Source organism: Cebidichthys violaceus, unplaced genomic scaffold (genome assembly GCF_023349555.1).
Source record: "Cebidichthys violaceus isolate CVI_PGR_0920_01 unplaced genomic scaffold, fCebVio1.0.p SCAF_22, whole genome shotgun sequence".
Lineage (NCBI taxonomy): Eukaryota > Metazoa > Chordata > Actinopteri > Perciformes > Stichaeidae > Cebidichthys > Cebidichthys violaceus.
The window spans coordinates 1,248,663-1,265,696 of NW_027176395.1; the positions used below are offsets into that span (position 1 = coordinate 1,248,663).

Sequence of the window (17,034 nt, forward strand, 5' to 3'; positions counted from 1 at the left end):
ACGCACCATCCACCATGTCAAATTCCTTGCACGTGCAACATACTCCGGCAAAAATAAACGGTTCCGATTCTGATTCAGAAAAAAAGGTGCTTTTATTTTCTAAGCGCACCGGAAGTCTCTCCCCATCACACGATCACATGCTGCTTAACAAAACACACAACACCAGTTTGACGTCACGTGGCGGCCTGGTCCGGGTTAGTTGTCATCTACGTAGAAGGGAAGGGCATGACATGGAGCTACATTATCCTAACTTCAGTTATACATGCGTCGTAGCTTCTTAAAAGTACACAAGGATATATACGTATATATATACATATATATATATATATTTTTGGGGGGTATTTCTATGTACCACGTTTAGCAGCTCATTTGGCTTCGACATCTTGGAACAATAGTGTAACTTACTTGTATATAGCGTTGACTGTTTAAGGGAAGTTCAAAGAGAAAGCCTCATGGCGTTAATCCTGTTTACGAGGTCTCGAGCACCTTTAATGAAAACCTCCAGGTCGCTGAAGAACGAATTCAGGAAAGGTAAAGGTAAGTGTTACTTTGTGACTTTCTAGTTCACTAATACGCCTGTTTGTTGTGTCTGCGGAGCCTAGAAGAAATACCTCTTGACGTTAATCACATTAGCATGAAGAGGAGTCGTGTATTTTAACGCTGCAGCACTGAAGCAGCTTGGATGGAAGATGGTGGGTGACTCAAGGTTGACAGCAGAACTGAGCATCACATTTTTTAAATCTTTCATTATTCTAAGCTACACACCGGGTTCTGTGCACTAAAAAGCCGCGTTGCGTGGTGAGGTTTTGCGTTATCGCCGCGCGGCTCTCGAGAGGCACCGCGCCTTCTTTTTACTGGTGAGGATTCAAAAGAAAAGGGCAGAAACATGATTTGGGATTCAGGTTATTTGAGGACAACGTCGCGCGCCCCCTCCCTTCCTCTGCAGTCTGTGAGCACGCTCGCTGTTGTTGTGGCAAGCAGGGGGCCTCCTCCATCTGCTCATTCAGCATCCACAAGATACCCGTATGTAAAGCAAGACGTAGGCTTTATTATTGTTGTGTGTGGCGACCATGGAGCACAGTTTTATCTGGGTCGTCTGGTCTGTTGTTGATGTGAAATGTGAGCCACGGCCATGTTGGATGTTGCAGATGCAGAGAGCCCAGTGGGGGGTGTTGTGCTGTTTTTAAGATACACATCACGCCTCAGCATTCAAATGATGCTGTCACAGGTTTAATCACACTTCTATGTCAGGGACCACACACACACACACACACACACACACACACACACACACACACACACACACACACACAACAAACATAGGGAGTAGGGGCTTTGTTCCATACCTGGCATGTGACACAAGGTGTCTTTGCTACCTTTGTATTGTTATCTGAGCTCTTTGTCTGACCAATAGTCAAAATAAACACTAAGTAGGTTATTTATTTTATGATGTGATTTGTGATGCTCTAACCAGCACATATTTTGTGGGAAATCAAAAATGAGTATTGACCAATTTTTGTGTAATATTTGTAGATAGGATGTAGATTTTGCCGTCCTTTCAGTGTCTCTGGGTGGAGAATGGTATTAATCTCGTCGTTGCTTTAATGCGGCGCCTTTTTTTTTTTTTATTTGTCAGGTATTCTACAGCACTGACAGGTGTGGTTTATATCCATTAATGGTTTCCCCAATTACATTTTTAGAAAATGACAAAACACTGCATGTCAGTGTTTTGATGTGAAACGTTGGTGCTTTTGGTAATAAAGGCGAAAAGAATATAAAAAAAATCTAATTTAGCGACGCTTGAGTGAGCTACTAGCCGCCACATCTGCAGGCGCTGCCGTCTTTACAGTTCCTTAGAATAAAAAACTCACTCTTAAGACGAATATATTAGTAATCTACACCACTTTAACGGACTAAAACACTGGATGACACTACATTAACGTTACTCCTGTGTCAGTGAGTGGAGTTGAAGATATTAAGAGGACAAGCCACAGAAGAAATAGTTCACGTCTGCACGTCTCTAGCCGGTGCATTAACGCCGTGCTTATAAATAGACGACAGGGTCAGTTTGTCAGTCTGCACCGGCCGGACTGAGCTCTTGGCTTTAGGCCCGGACCATCAGACAAATTGCGGCGCTGGAGAAAAGGTCAGCGCCTCTTATAACTCTACCTGAGACTCGGACGAGCTCAAACCAATTCTGCCGACCCGAGCGCTATTCTGTGACGTAGCGGTATAATGTGGCGTTGACTGCTGAACATTGACCCAAGTTGATTAGTAGCAGTCGTCACACAACGGTTGCATGGTCAGAAGTAGTAAAGATTAAGGCATTACCCAACACAGAGGCAATAAACTACTGCAGAAACAATGACGGTTCGGTTGTGTTGAAGTGACGGCTGTCCTATCAGTGGCTGTGTCCCATGTGAAGCGGCGTATTTACTCATTCGAAGCGTTCACTCGTTGCGTGTGGTTCATCCAGCTCGTTTCAGCGCAGCTCGCACACCATTAGTGGGACACAGTGTGTCGTCCAAGGGGACAAGACCCAGAGACATCGTGTTTTATGGCAACCGTGGAAGGAGACGCTTGATATCCGAGAGCCGTTAAAGCTACATACTCAGAAAGTCAGGCAAGCATCCAGACCAACCGCAGTCTGGACGTGAGCTTCCCGACATACTGTCCGATAAACACGCTTCAGTCTCCAAGCTATGGTTTGTCTTCACCGGGGAAGTTAACGCATCTCTGGCTCTCACTTTCTGTAAAACAGATATTTTACATCAGATCCAACATGTTGTTTGATGTTCCGGTAATAGCTTTGTAAAAAGAACCAGCATGTGTGGGTTGTTTTTTGTGGAGAATGGCTGTATTTGTGTTGAAGTAGCTGAGACCTATGAAGTAACAACGGATGTGTGTTGAACTGGCTCCGGGCCACACACACACACACACACACACACACACACACACACACACACACCGTGCACAAGGAAGTGTTTCAGCAGGAAACGGCTGCAGGCTGCAGGTCACACACATGAGTTACTGGTTTGCAGCAGGTAGAAGTCCTGCAGGTCGTGACCCAGTCATGACCCTCCAAGGCCAGACCTCGTGTGGTTTGAGTCGGGACCAGATGCAAAGTGGGATCAGGACTAGATCCAAAGAGGATCAGGACCAGATCAGCAACAAATGACCAATTCATACAAAATACTTTACAAATGCAATAGTGCTGCTTTGAAAAGTCAATACAGATTGCTGCAGAATCTTAAATATTGTCATATAGATTGGATCAGGTTCAGCAGACAAGGCTTCATCAAATACCAGATGCCATTGATCTAGATGACAGAATGTGGTAGTGTCAGGACACGTATAAGATACTATGTTGCTACCATGTTTATTACTTTATGTTTAGTAAACCTACCCTCAGAGCTCCTATTCATGTTTTTAAATGTAGCTTCAAATATCTTAGTAAAGTAAAAAAATCCTCCAAAGTATGGCCATTGTGATATCTAATAGTTGTGCAACCAGAATTAAAAAAATTTCCACCCACTGTGACAAATGTTGGACTGAAGGAGACGTGAATGTGAAACCAAAAGTGTAAAAAAAACCCTGAGAGGCTCAGAGACAGAGGCCTGAGGCTGGACCGTACAGCTCAGGTGAATGCTGTAGGGTTTACGGTAATCTACTGTATTTCCAGGCCGTTCTTTCTCTGCTACAGTAGGCCGCCTTTCAGCCACAAAAGTGACACTGTTCCAGTAAAGTCGGTGTCCTCTGGCCTACCAGCCCACGGCCTGCCATGTTCAACCAGGCCCTGCTGGATTTACTCCAGCCGGCCATGTGAGAGCCGGAGGAGGGGCGTGGTTAGGCCATGTGCTCTGACGCGATTGGTCGGAAGCGTCTCACCACTCCGCCTGCGCTCGTCGTGGTGTGTGTGTGTGTGTGTGTGTGTGTGTGTGTGTGTGTGTGTGTGTGTGTGTGTGTGTGTGTGTGTGTGTGTGTGTGTGTGTGTGTGTGTGTGTGTGTGTGTGTCGCGCTGACAGCGGCCTCTTGGGGTGTGGGAGCCTCACGGTGGGCCTCACGGTGGCTGAACATCCAGACCAGTGTAGAGACATAAGCAGAAGAATTATATCTATATATATATATATATATATATATATATATATATATATATATATATATCTATATATATATATATATATATATATATATATATATATATATATATATCTATATATATATATGAAGTGTAGCAAAGATAATCCGGACGAAAATGAAAATGGCAAATGTAACCGCAAGAGAAAATAGTTCAATGCAAACACCTGAAAGTGGTTCTTTGAGTGTTTTGGATGACTGAATGAATCCATCTGCTTCAGGCCGTCTTCCATGAAGGTGTTACATGAGTGAAGCCTCAGGCCAGATTACGACCGATTCTTAGAAACACTATCAGGAGGCTTCACTTCATATCATGTTAATGCATAACCAGATAACAGCTCTGTGCGTTTTCTTTGCTCCTTTTCATATCTGGGTCAGTTAATTCAGAAATAAAGCTGCGTTGATGTGTCAGACCTGTCACAACTCGTGGGAAGTTGCTGAATTTGCTCATTTTCCCACCAACGGCAGTTGACGAAATCCCTGTTAATGCTCTGTGTGTGTGTGTGTGTGTGTGTGTGTGTGTGTGTGTGTGTGTGTGTGTGTGTGTGTGTGTGTGTGTGTGTGTGTGTGTGTGTGCGTGCGTGTAATGGCTGATTGTCAGAACACAGCTGCTCACGTTGTGTTTTTTCTTTTCAGGGAAAGTACAAGATGGAGCCTGTTTCAACTGCACAGCTCTCAGACTCTCCAGTCAAACGTGAGCCAATCATCTTCACCGTCTATATTTCCTCCAAACGTGTGAAAGTAGCTTATATTATATGAAAGCCTAAGACTTTAAAAAGCGTGCGGAACGATATTAAATGGCTTGAATCGGTTTTAGAGGTCTTTCAAAGCGTTGTGCTGTCTTGGATGCTGCTTTATTTTCGATTCTCTTTCGATATTGCATTTCAATGTTTTGTTTTTTCCCTCAGGCGACTTGGCAGCTTTTCCCAGGTGTCCTCCCTCGGCCCCTCGGCCCCCTCATCAGACGGATATGCGGGCCCCTGCCAGAACCCGGACCCGCAGCGCCTCTACTGCGCCTTTGTGTCGGGGCCCTCTTCTTCGGCGTACACCGCGGTCACAACGGGGACCCGCTGGACGATAGCGAGACCGCAGGACGTCCCCGGCGTCCGGTGGATACACACCTCGAGGAGGAGGTGGGACGACTCCAAGGTGGAGAAGTCCCTGCGCTCCTTAAAGGACAATAAGAAGAAGCTGGAGGAAGGGGGGCCGGTGTACAGCCCCACGCTGGACGCGGCGCCCGTGAGACGGACGCTCCGACAGTGGGTCGTCGATGAGGTCAAGCACTACTACCACGGCTTCAGGCTGCTGTGGATCGACACCACCATCGCAGGGCGGATGCTGTGGACGGTGTTGAACGGACACCCGCTGTCCCGCCGCGAGAGGAGACAGGTGAGGGGAAGAAATATAGAAATCCTTTCTCTGGAGCGCAAATATGTTCTTTGATTCTCTGTTCTCCGATTTTTGTTTTTGGGCTTTTGGACGCGCAGCTTTAAGCCTTTTAGTCTGTCAGCGTCATGCATGTTGTCATCAAGGTCACACGGGAGACTCTCTAGCAGGGTTTTAAGATTTAAAAGACAGCCAAAGACGGCGCTTTCAAGCATTTCATGTAGCTAATGGTAGCTCAATAAGCCAGCTAGCATAAATAGAAATGAGAAGCCTGCTTTAGTCTACCTCTGTCTGAAATCAAGGATCCATTTCTTTTGAAATAACTTAAGTATTTCAAGTGGTGCTTAAATTACTGGTACGTTTTGATCCCATCTGGGGTTTGTCATGTTCAGCAGAATCCATTCAACGGTCTGTCCAATCACAGAACATCTATTTGAACATAAACAGAAGTGGTTAAACGTCGTGTCCAGCCAGCGTTTCCAGTGTTGTGTTTTTTTTCCAGTCTGACTCACAGTGGGTAACCAGCATGCGTTTAGACATCAGAGATGACTGTGCGTGGTTTAAGTCCGACAGCCCAGACATCTTGTTCTGTAATGTTTAATCCACGGCTTCTCCAACGTAATGGGATCAATTATAGAAGTGTTTACTCGCTCAGCAGACAGCGCTGCCCGAGTAAAGCTCTTCAGGAAGAGGCTTCATGTGGAGAATCTTCTCCTCGGGCTAAAGGGAAAAAAAAAAAAAATCACCTCCTTCTATGTTGATGGTGCATGTAGTCGATAGAAGCAATGAAGGCCTCAGTGATTCACCCAGAAAGCTCAGATCACAGCTGCAAAATGCACGAGCATTCGGCCGGCGGGGGCCCCAATGCATCTTGGTACATGTAGGCACTGCCGGCAGTTATTGTTCCAATAGACTACATTTACATTAACTTCACCCAATGTTAACACATAGACAAACATGTCATTTTTGGCCTTTTCTTTGGCGTTTTTTTACAGATTGATTACGTTAAAAGGGTTATAATGTGAATTCTATTGGTGCTTTTATCACCATTATTGTGGATTATTTACTCATGTGGATAACCTAATTTAATAACACAGTTTTAAAATCAAAGCAGACGCAGAATCCACATTGTTATGTTAAAATGTATTTAGGATTTACAGTCAAATACTGTAGAAACAGGATTAAAAAACAAACACGTGTTCTGCACTCGTTGCCCTGAGTCCGCCTGCAGTCTGACGCTCAGAGAGAGTGTTTGCATTGAGGTCCGGTGTGCTCTGCAGCACTCTGCTGCAGGTTCTGGCACCGAGGTCATTTCAGGGAAGACGAGCGGGGGGGGGGGGGCAGCTCGGGACACGCTTACCGTCGACAAGTCTCTCAATGCTGCAGGGTGGTGCAGACGTAGTGGACAAACGTAGCACTGCTGCTGCCCAAACTGCTGCTTTTGCTATTTCACCAGATGAAAGTGAAACTAAAGAAGCAGAATTCACTCACCAGCCTTCGCTGCAAATGCTTGAATGTAAACTCACAACATTTACGTTTATCTGAAAATTACTTCCAGTCAGATTGAGAGTTTGCATCCCCTTTATCTGACAGATGCAATCATGACGTCAATCTCAGCATAGGTACATTTACAATATCAGTATAGATATCACAATTTGGAAATTAATGCAAAATCATAATTTAACAACGTGTAAACGTCACAGTAGCAGCATCACATTAGATAAAACTCCACAAACATGGAAAACAAAAGCTTAAAACCCTCCACAGTAAACACATTCATCATGCTCTCTGATTGTGTTAAAGGCACAGTAGGAAATGAAGCCTTAGGTGTTAATAGCTGCTGGCCAGTGCTGATGATTAGCACAGCCCCCCCCCCCCATTAAACCCACCCCACCGACCCATCTGCACCTTTTCAAATGCAGCTGACTCCATCTACGCCCCATTCATCTAACCTGGACTGCATTTGCCTCCTTAATCTCCTCCTTTCATATTCACTTACGATACTCAGGCCTCCGTTTTAAGGCTTCTTCTATTTTAATCTGCCTCCCTCCTCTCTCCTCCCTCCTTTCATGTGGAATTCTGGGAGATGATATACATGTCAATGGGGCTGCGGACAAAGGCCTTTTCACTCGGGCTGGCCTAAATCCTTCACCCTACCGGTCCTGTGACACGCAGGTGGAAAGGGTGCAGAAAGGAGGACCCGTGTTCCGGCCTTCTCCCCCTCGGGGATGTTTCTGTAGATGTGCTGGTTGGGATTGTGCCGCTGGACGGCGGCTGGACAGCTGCACAATGAAGCAGACCAGTGTTTGCCCGGCGCCTCTGTCCTCTGAGGATTGTTCAGGTTCGGGGCGGAACAGACGCGCTTCCCCTCGGGCCTCAAGAGGACCGCTTCTGAGGCAGAATGTTCACTTTGGTCCGCGGCTCCACGCCGAACAACGCGCCCGTGAATTAGGAGGTTTCTGTTGCCGTGGAGATGTATGGGGACGGGGTTAAAAGTGCTGACTGTTGAAACCAGAGGGATTGAGCCGGGCCGATTGTACCGAGAGACAAAAGGGAGGTGAGGTAAACGTTTTCACATGGTGGCTTTTTCCTCTCGCTGCCGCTCTCTGCTGGAGGCAGAGACGAACTTCAGCAGGAAACAAACTCCTCTTTAATCTGCGACGCTAATCCAAACACAAGCACCCCAACGGCATCAGTGCATCAGTGCCAACCACGGGGCGGTTAGAATATCACGAGTTCTAAATCAAATCTCTTTTCCATTTTCTCCCCAGTTCCTCAGAACGTGTGCCGACGTCTTCAGACTTCTTCCCTTCCTGGTGTTCATCATCGTCCCCTTCATGGAGTTCCTGCTCCCCGTAGCTCTGAAACTCTTCCCCAACATGCTGCCGTCCACCTTCGAGACAAAGTCAAAGAAGGTAGCGGAAAGCCGGGCCGTTTTTAGTTTGGACCGAAGCCGCACGACGCACACGAGACGCGTGAAGTCGATGCTTTTTGCAGCAATTAAAAGTTGTGGCCCAGTTTTAGGACACAGAAGCTCACATAAGGCTGCAACTATCAATCATTTCCATAATTCATTAATCTGCTGATTATGTTCTCCATTAATGGTTTTATTTAGTCCAAAAACCCCAAAGATCTTCAGTTTCCGATCATATAACACAAAGAAAAGAATCTAATCCTCATATTTGAGAAGCTGGAACCAGTATCCGGTATTCTTGCAGACACATTGACCTCACATATGTCGTAAAACAAAACTGCAACACTAGTTAACAACATTCTCTAAAACAGAATGCTCAGCAAAATGTCCTTCTGTCATAGTTATCATGAAGAGTTATTCATTGTGGGTTGTTTTTTTTAGGAGGAGAGGTTGAAAACAGAGCTGAGGGTCAAACTGGAGATGGCCAAGTTCTTGCAGGACACCATCGAGGAGATTGCTCTGCGGAACAAGGCGGCCCAGGGGAACGTGACGGAGGAGTTCTCCACCTTCTTCCAGAAGGTGGGCGTCTCTTGCTCGCTGAGGCGGGGGGGGGGGGGGGGGTGAAGACGGGCTCAGTGCTGCCCTCTGGTGGTGGAAACAATGAAGAGTTTATTCCATGAAAGTAGAATGGGTCATAAATGTAAAAACAGGACAGTTCAGCGTTCATTCTGATAACTCTTAGTTGTAGTCTGGACTCGTGGTTTAGGGTTTTTTGAAGACGACTCCGCTCGTCCAGAATGAGTTACAAGTCGTCACCTTATCATCTTCGTAGATCCGGGACTCCGGGGAACGTCCCAGTAACGAGCAGATCATGAGGTTCTCCAAGCTGTTCGAGGACGAGCTGACTCTGGACAACCTGACCCGGCCTCAGCTGGTGGCTCTCTGCCGTCTCCTGGAGCTCCAGTCCATCGGGACCAACAACTTCCTCCGCTTCCAGCTCATCATGAAGCTGAGGACCATCCGGGCGGACGACAAGGTACGAATCTTTTTTACTTTTCATTTTGAAAATGTTTGACGCCGTCTGAAATGGGAGGCGGTTGATCGTTATGAGCTCTCTCTGTGCACTGTTGTTGGTTTCCAGCTGATCGCGGAGGAAGGCGTGGAGAGTCTGAGCGTGAACGAGGTGCAGGCGGCCTGTCGCGCCCGAGGGATGAGGTCTCTAGGAGTCACAGAAGACCGACTGAGAGAGCAACTCATCCAGGTAACGACAGCAGACCGGGACGGAGGATGCTTTCAGGATTCAACTCTTTGACACGCGTGCATTCCTCTTTCCTCAAGATACAGAACTTCAATGTTCTAGTCTTAGCGCTATTCTCTCGTTCACAGAGGTTATACAGACTCAAACAATCAGGTTCTTGTTGTCCATGTTCGATCACATACTCTGTCGTGTCGGGCTCTTGCAGTGGCTCGAGCTTCATCTGAAGCAGCAGATCCCCACGTCCCTGCTGCTGCTGTCTCGAGCCATGTTCCTCCCCGACACCCTGTCCCCCGCCGACCAGCTGCAGACCACGCTGCAGACGCTGCCCGAGATGGTGGTACGTTAAAGGGAGAGTCTGGAGGTTTTGAAGCGGGGTGGTGTGACGTACTCATCCATAGACGGGTTCATTACATTCAGTAGATTCACTAGCCTAGTTTTGTGGTCATGTTTTTTTAGTACTCTGCTCTGTTCCGACTCTTTCCCAGACGAAGGAGGCCCAGTTGATGGTGGCAGAGATGGCGCTCTCCAAAGTGGACAATAAGGCCAAGCTGGAGAACACGCTGCGGGAGGAGGCGGTCATACGCCAGGACAACAAGGACAGGGAGATGGAGAGGCTGGCGGACGCTGCAGAGAAGGCAGCCAGGGTAACAATACAGTGAAACTTAGCTTTTACTGCCCAAGACAACATTTGAGTTACTGTGACAATTTGATGAAATAATAGAGATAACACCAACGTTTAGTATGTCTATGTTATCCTACAGATTAAAAAGCCGCACTTCACGTCTTTCTTTAATCACTCGCCTCCGATCTCTGTCCTCTGCAGGAGGGTGAGAAGGAGTTTGAAGCAGAGCTGGTTAAAGCCGACATGGCCGCTCACCCGGAGACGCTGAGGGACACGGCACCGGTCATCGAAGCGATCAAGGTAACGTCTCCAAACACGCCGCGTGTGATACCGGTCGATCTGCGTTTAAAGTCTCAACCAGGAGGATTTGTCGGTTGTGTAAGCACAACAGTCAGAAGTTGGCGTCTTAGTGTGCTCTCCAGTGGATGAAAGCAGCCAACCTTAGATTCCCTCATGTTTCCTAATGAGCTTTGGCTTTTTGCCTCTCTATATTTGGATTTTCCCGGCGCTGTGTTGTCCATTTTCGAAGCTTTCTCTCGCGTGAGTGCTTCTTACGATCCGGCACCTTATCTATACTCTGATTTTAAATGCTGCTTACAATTTAATTTACATTTTATTGCAATTTGTACATTAAAGTTTCTGGTAATACGTACCATGTTTCATACAGACCTCTAACCCTGGACCAGCACAAAGCGTTCATGTTTGCCGTTCTGTTTCTTGTTCATTTGTCACTCACTTGTTGCCACTTTTCTCCATTTGATCACTTCTGCGCGACGCAGTATGAGCAGTGGCAGAGATTCCTGCGCTTACAGGTTAGCTCTAACGACGTCTTCCTCCCGACTGACCCTCACATCTCTGCCAGTTCATCCCCCGCACGCACACTGTGTCTTCCTCTGAGCGGACCCACCCAGATGAGGGCGAAACAGCACTTGCATATATGATTCTGGCATTTCTTTAAAAAAAGAGAACGTCCTCTGAAGTAACTCTGAAATGGCTTGATGAGATGAATGTTGACAGACGTTGAGGGCGAACCACAAATGCTCAAATTCAGCTTTGTGTGTTCTTAAGTGGGATGAACACTTGCCAGCATCTCGTTCGTTGCTCTGAATACGTTGAAGAAATGCTAAGTATTGATCTGCAAATTCTGTTTGGACCACATCTATCAGGACTCCTCCTCGTCCTCTTTTCCTTCTCCATCCTTTCCTTGGCGATGTCACTGAGAAGAGTTGAACCTTCCCCCTCTGTGACTAACAGCCTTCGGAGCTCCACAGAGCTCTCTTCACCGTGTGGTCATGTGCTTTTTGGGGGTTATGGGGAGTATCCCAGTGTCCTCTAGAGCTTCCCCTCTTTCACCCTTTTTCCTGTGTTTTAGGTCGCTCTCTCATTTGGGTTTGTATTAAATGCACATGTGGTGCTCGTGAGGTGACTTTGTATCCATTTTGGAGGGAAAATATGACCATAAGTTGATATGTTTATCATTCGGTTTGTAGATAGTAGTCTGTGAAGCAGTTTTAATTTAGTCTAAGAACATATCGTATGTTTTAAAGGACATTTTCATAGAAGTTTTAGTGGATGTTGTCTCTGACATTTAGGGGCTTTAACCGGACGTTTGTGTTCCAGGGTGAGGAGATCACCAAAGAGGAGATTGACCTGTTGAGCGACGCGTGCTCAAAGCTGAAGGACCAGAAGAGGCTGCTGACTCTGGAGAAGGAGGAGCTCGAGGAGCTGAAGGACGACGTCCAGGAATACAACGAGGTGCCCGACTAGCAGCTGCTACAGAGAGAGACCACATGTATTGCCCTTCAAATCCAATGTTATAGAGGTTTCAAGAGTCTTCTGTGGGGTTTTTTTGGCTTCCAGGATCTGGAGGAGATCAAGAAGGAGCTCTCCAAGACCGGGCAAGAAAAGGCGCTGGAGGAGTCGAAGGCGAGCCAGCGTCTGTCCAAGAGAGTGAACCGCATGATCGGTCGCATCGGCAAGATCATCGGGGAGCTGGAGAAGGACAAGATCATCCTGGACGGCCAGGTGGACAGCGGGGCCACCCCCCCCGTCGGGTAAGAGCTGACTACGACGTTTCAAACGCCACACTGCCGTCTGTCTACCGGGTTCTTCACGCACAGACGTTTTGACACAAATGTTTACAGGTGACATGTTCGAAATATTCAATATATCAGACTTTGATACACACATAATACTTAATAATTAAACAACAATGACGTACTGATGTCTGTCAAAGCTCATAGCACTAGTCATGTTAAACATGCTGAAATCCATAGACTATATAGAGGTAAAAGCATCTGTTTTTAATTCATGTATTTGACGTTTTAGACTTTTGAAGGCATAAAACACTTTTACACAATCGTACACACAACTATAATATAACTTCCAACAGTAAATATCAATGCTTAAAAAGGATAATTATGCTCCATGAAGCCATGCTTCTCAGTGTTGTTGAAGACATAGCTTCTCCTCAGTATGGGAAGCTTTAAAATGTTTTTTTGTTTTCCATTTGAACCTTTTTAGGAAATATGCTCATTTGCTTTCTCTCTGAGCGTCAAAAAAAAAAAAAAAAGAGTCAAAATCGGCCTCAGTTTGAAGCTGAAGAACTCAAAAGTCCAGCAGCACTCTGTAGTTTATAGAACAACTCTATTGTAAGACCTGGTTTGGAGTCAGGAAGTGTTTAGCGTGTAGCTTAGCATAAAGACAGGAAGCAGGGAGAAAGCAGCCGATAACTCTGTTCAGAGTTAATATTAATCTCACTCTCGGAAAGACAATAAATCAGCACATTTCCCAAAATGTTGAACTGTGTCTCTAAGAAGAAGCTTTGTCGTCTCCGTGGCTTTGCAGCAGTTTGTGTTTGTTTACTACACAACAACTGTAGCTGGTCCCGCCTAACACTGGTCCAACACTTTATTTAAAATGTTGTTATATGTCTTATATGTCTGTTTTTTTATACTGGAACTGTCATCATCATCCTCATTTTCATCACTTTCATTGTAAAATGCTGGTGGAGATGAAACGAGGGACAACAGACGACACCGTCGGTGATCGTGACAGTTTTTAAGTTTACAAAATGAAAAACCAAATTTGTATTTATTTAAAACTTTCCAGATTATTCTTTACTAAACATTATGATGCCAAAAGGTAAGCTGAACTGTGGTAAACCGCCATCTGCTTGCTTGCTAGATGCTAACAATGCATTGTGGGGTTTTGTGAAGCGTCAGCTGCTGAAAAAAAAATAAAAAATCAATCAGCTTCCATTTTTGCTCCCAACACCCTAAGGTCCCCCCCCCCCCCCTCCCCCCGATGGTTGTTGTGCTGCCACTTTAATAAATGTTAACGTTCCCTAATAAATTAAATCACTTTGAATACAGAAGATTAAACTCAAGCTGCTCAATTTGAACGATTTAAGAGCGTTTTTTGTCAGGGATGAATGAACAAATATCAGATGTCTGATTTAATAACTAAAATAAGAAGTGATTCTTTTTTTTGCTGCCATTTCTGAGCATTAAACGATATTTACCTGCTTTTAAAAACAAATCATTTTAAACCCATCTATTAATTAAGGATGCACCGGTCCGACCCCCCAGAACCGATTCAATAATCAATAAGCGCATATACACTTAGATTTGAATGGATCGGCCCAGTATTGGTATCGGTGCATCACTACTAATCATTTTGAGGAGCATTTTTTTCAGCATGAATTAACGTTGAGGCAGCTTTGACCAAAAATGTTTAGAAATGAAGCTTTAAATAAGCAGAAATGGGTTTGATTGGTGTGATCCGGGGACCTTGAGATGCAGCATGTCGGCCTCCGGACTTTCTCCACCGCGTTTTTTTTTTCCCGTTGGCACTTGGTTACACCCACGCCGTTTCCTGTATGCAGTCTGTTCTACACCTTCAGGGAGAACCTCATCAGCATCGGCGAGCTGATCGGCGTCATGCGGCAGATCCAGAACATTCCAGAGCACAAGCTGCAGAGCATCGCCGAGGCGCTCGACGACAACAAGGACGGCAAGATCGACATCGACGACGTCATCAAAGTACGTGGAAACGATTCACGTTGTCATTTTATACATTACGAGAGAAAAAGGTTAAAGAAATATGTTATAGATCAGTGCTTTAATGAGCACAAGTACAGTTTGGTTTGAACACATTTATTTGTCGGTGCATGTCGACTTTATGTTAGAATATTTGAAGTAATCAAGATCAGGATTTTACATGTGGTTGTTAGTAATGATAAGTCATACGTTGATTGATTAATAGGATTCATTTTATACTTAGTTATTGTATTTAGAGCCTGCTTCAAGTCAAAGGTATGTAAAATACAAATATGAACAATATTTATGGGGTTTTGATCTTCCAGCTGCAGCAAACGTCTGGTTTCATATTCCAAATTAGGGCCGAACCATTTTAGAAAATATGGAATTGTAATCGTTTTTGACTGATTTTTACAATTGCAATACGATTTGGTAAAATAATAATGATAATTCTTACATCATTATCCTCATTTTAATTTAAAAAACCATATTAAAATGACGATGGTGGGATTTCTACGTGGATCCGTACCAAACAAAGATGTGTTCTGAACTTGTATAATACAATGTGTTGACCTGGACGTCTCTGCAGACTGACGTCGTTTCATGAGAGATCAAGTCTGTCAAGTGTGAACCCATGTTCTGGAGGGCTTCGATGAACTCCCTCTGTTGTCGTCACAGGTGGTGGAACTGATCGACAAGGAGGACATCGACATCTCCACCACGCAGGTGGCCGACATCATGGTGATGCTGCAGAAGGAGGAGAAGCTGATCGAGAAGGAGAAGGCCAAAGAGAAGGCGGAGAAGGAACAGGCAGCCACGCTCAACAACTAACAAAAGACACTTGACAACAACAACAACAACAACAACAACAACAACAGACCCCGGAGAAGTTTGTGAGTCCGGTCTCAGAAGCTCTGGATCGTTGTGGACAACGCGACAGAGAGAGACAGACAGAGAGAGGTAACAGCTGCCTTCTCAAAATGTCATTCCAACATACATTTGAGCCCCAAAAAATCTATTGTTATAAAATATTTTTAAAAAAGGCACATTGCCTTTTAAAAACGCACAAAATCAAAAAGAAACTCAAATTGCCATGATGTTAAACTCTTCTGGACTGTTCATGTACTGTATGCTGATATTTGGTTTTGTGTAATTTTACTCTTTTATTGACAGAGGGAACAAAATGACATGAAGCAGTGGTTGTTCTCCCAACTTAAGAGATGGCAAATTGATCAGAAAAATATATATATCTATATATCTATAGATATATAGATATATATTAGGAGAATTATTGTTTAGAGCTTGAGGTGAACCGTCTTGCCTTTCATTTCATGTCATCATCTCACAGAAATGAGAAATCGTTTCTGGACTTTGCACAGTACAACTCATCGTCATTACCATCAGCTCATAAACTCACTTTATGTTTTTTGTGTACTTGTGTACTCCCTCATTGTACAGTAACCCGTCATTGTTTCTCCATTGCACTCGGACAGGGTAGCTTATCGATGGCTAAAGGAGGATAGAATGGTGGCTGCAACCAAATATATATTTACACACAAACATAGAAAAATATCTTAGAATGTCAGTTTATTCTGACTATTCAATAAAAATCATAGTTTAAAACGTAAATAAATGGAGGCTTTGTGCCGTAGAAGCGTTTGTCCCCAAAGCAAAGGACTGAAGTTAGCAACATTTATATCAATATTAAGAATAACTACTGTAATTTCTTTTAATTTTCTTCTTGTTACGTAATCGTCTTTTGTGTTATTGTTGCACATATCTTCAGATATATTCCTGTTGCGTTCACTAGATCTCTGTAATATGCCAAAGTTGCACTGTGGCACATTTAGTAACAGCTGGTTCATTTTGTGCACACGAGTAGAGCGATGACCCGTTTTTTGTGATCTCGACCTCCATAGTTTTTAATGCAAAGTGGCCTTCCTGTGACGCAGACGTGATGGACTACACACCGCTGTGTATTTATTTTTGAGAGTTATAAGCTCTGATGTGCTTTTCTCACTGAGGATTTACTCTGATGTCACTTAGTTATGGATGAGTTCAGCTGTAGATCAGGTGGTTCGTTTGTTTCTATCTGCACTGCAGCGATGGACTGTGTGTGGTTCAGATAATACTCCAGTCAGATACGGACCTTTACCTTCATTTATTCTACCGTGTTCCCACTGCAAGCAGCCCGGCCAGCAACGCATGTTTATTTTGATTATATATATATATATATATATAAATATATATATATAAATATATATATATATATAAATATATATATATATAAATATATATATATATATAAATATATATATATATATATATATATATATATATATATATAAATATATATATATATATAAATATATATATATATATATATATATATAAATATATATATATATATAAATATATATATATATATAAATATATATATATATATAAATATATATATATATATATATATATATATATATATATATATATATATATATATATATATATAAAATATATAAAAAGATGAGCATCGCAGGAGCCTGGGAATGGGACGAAAATGTCACGTAAGCGAAAACTACGTAACCTTATATTTAGTTACACAAATGTTTTTACTCTCTTAAATAAGGTAATCATAAATCATAAGCCTCTTCTCCACAAATAAAGGATAAATAGATTT

At 44.0% G+C, this 17,034-nt stretch overlaps 1 protein-coding gene across 8 annotated transcripts; it reads left to right on the forward strand.

Annotated features, from left to right (window-relative positions):
• The first annotated feature begins 199 nt into the window (after positions 1–199).
• Positions 200–16,559, forward strand: letm1 (leucine zipper-EF-hand containing transmembrane protein 1). 8 transcript variants are annotated; one of them, XM_068717851.1, is made up of 16 exons: positions 200–537; positions 4,774–4,831; positions 5,046–5,526; positions 8,295–8,438; positions 8,879–9,016; positions 9,270–9,473; positions 9,579–9,698; positions 9,901–10,032; positions 10,181–10,339; positions 10,519–10,617; positions 11,097–11,129; positions 11,938–12,072; positions 12,178–12,371; positions 13,429–13,461; positions 14,204–14,360; positions 15,036–16,559. In XM_068717851.1, exons 1-16 carry the CDS (start codon positions 453–455, stop codon positions 15,186–15,188), a joined length of 2,325 nt encoding a protein of 774 aa, XP_068573952.1. In that variant the 5' UTR covers positions 200–452; the 3' UTR covers positions 15,189–16,559. The 8 variants fall into 8 exon arrangements, with proteins under 8 accessions (XP_068573952.1, XP_068573954.1, XP_068573953.1 ...); XM_068717853.1 differs by having other exon boundaries at positions 14,222–14,360; XM_068717852.1 differs by having other exon boundaries at positions 200–531.
• The last annotated feature ends 475 nt before the right edge of the window (positions 16,560–17,034 follow it).

Coding starts and splice junctions, on each gene's coding strand:
- letm1 (XM_068717851.1), top strand. CDS start 453: ATGGCGTTAATCCTGTTTACGAGGTCTCGAGCACCTTTAATGAAAACC. Junction 8,439..8,878: donor TCGAGACAAAGTCAAAGAAG/GTAGCGGAAAGC, acceptor TGTTTTTTTTAG/GAGGAGAGGTTGAAAACAGA. Junction 14,361..15,035: donor ACATCGACGACGTCATCAAA/GTACGTGGAAAC, acceptor TTGTCGTCACAG/GTGGTGGAACTGATCGACAA.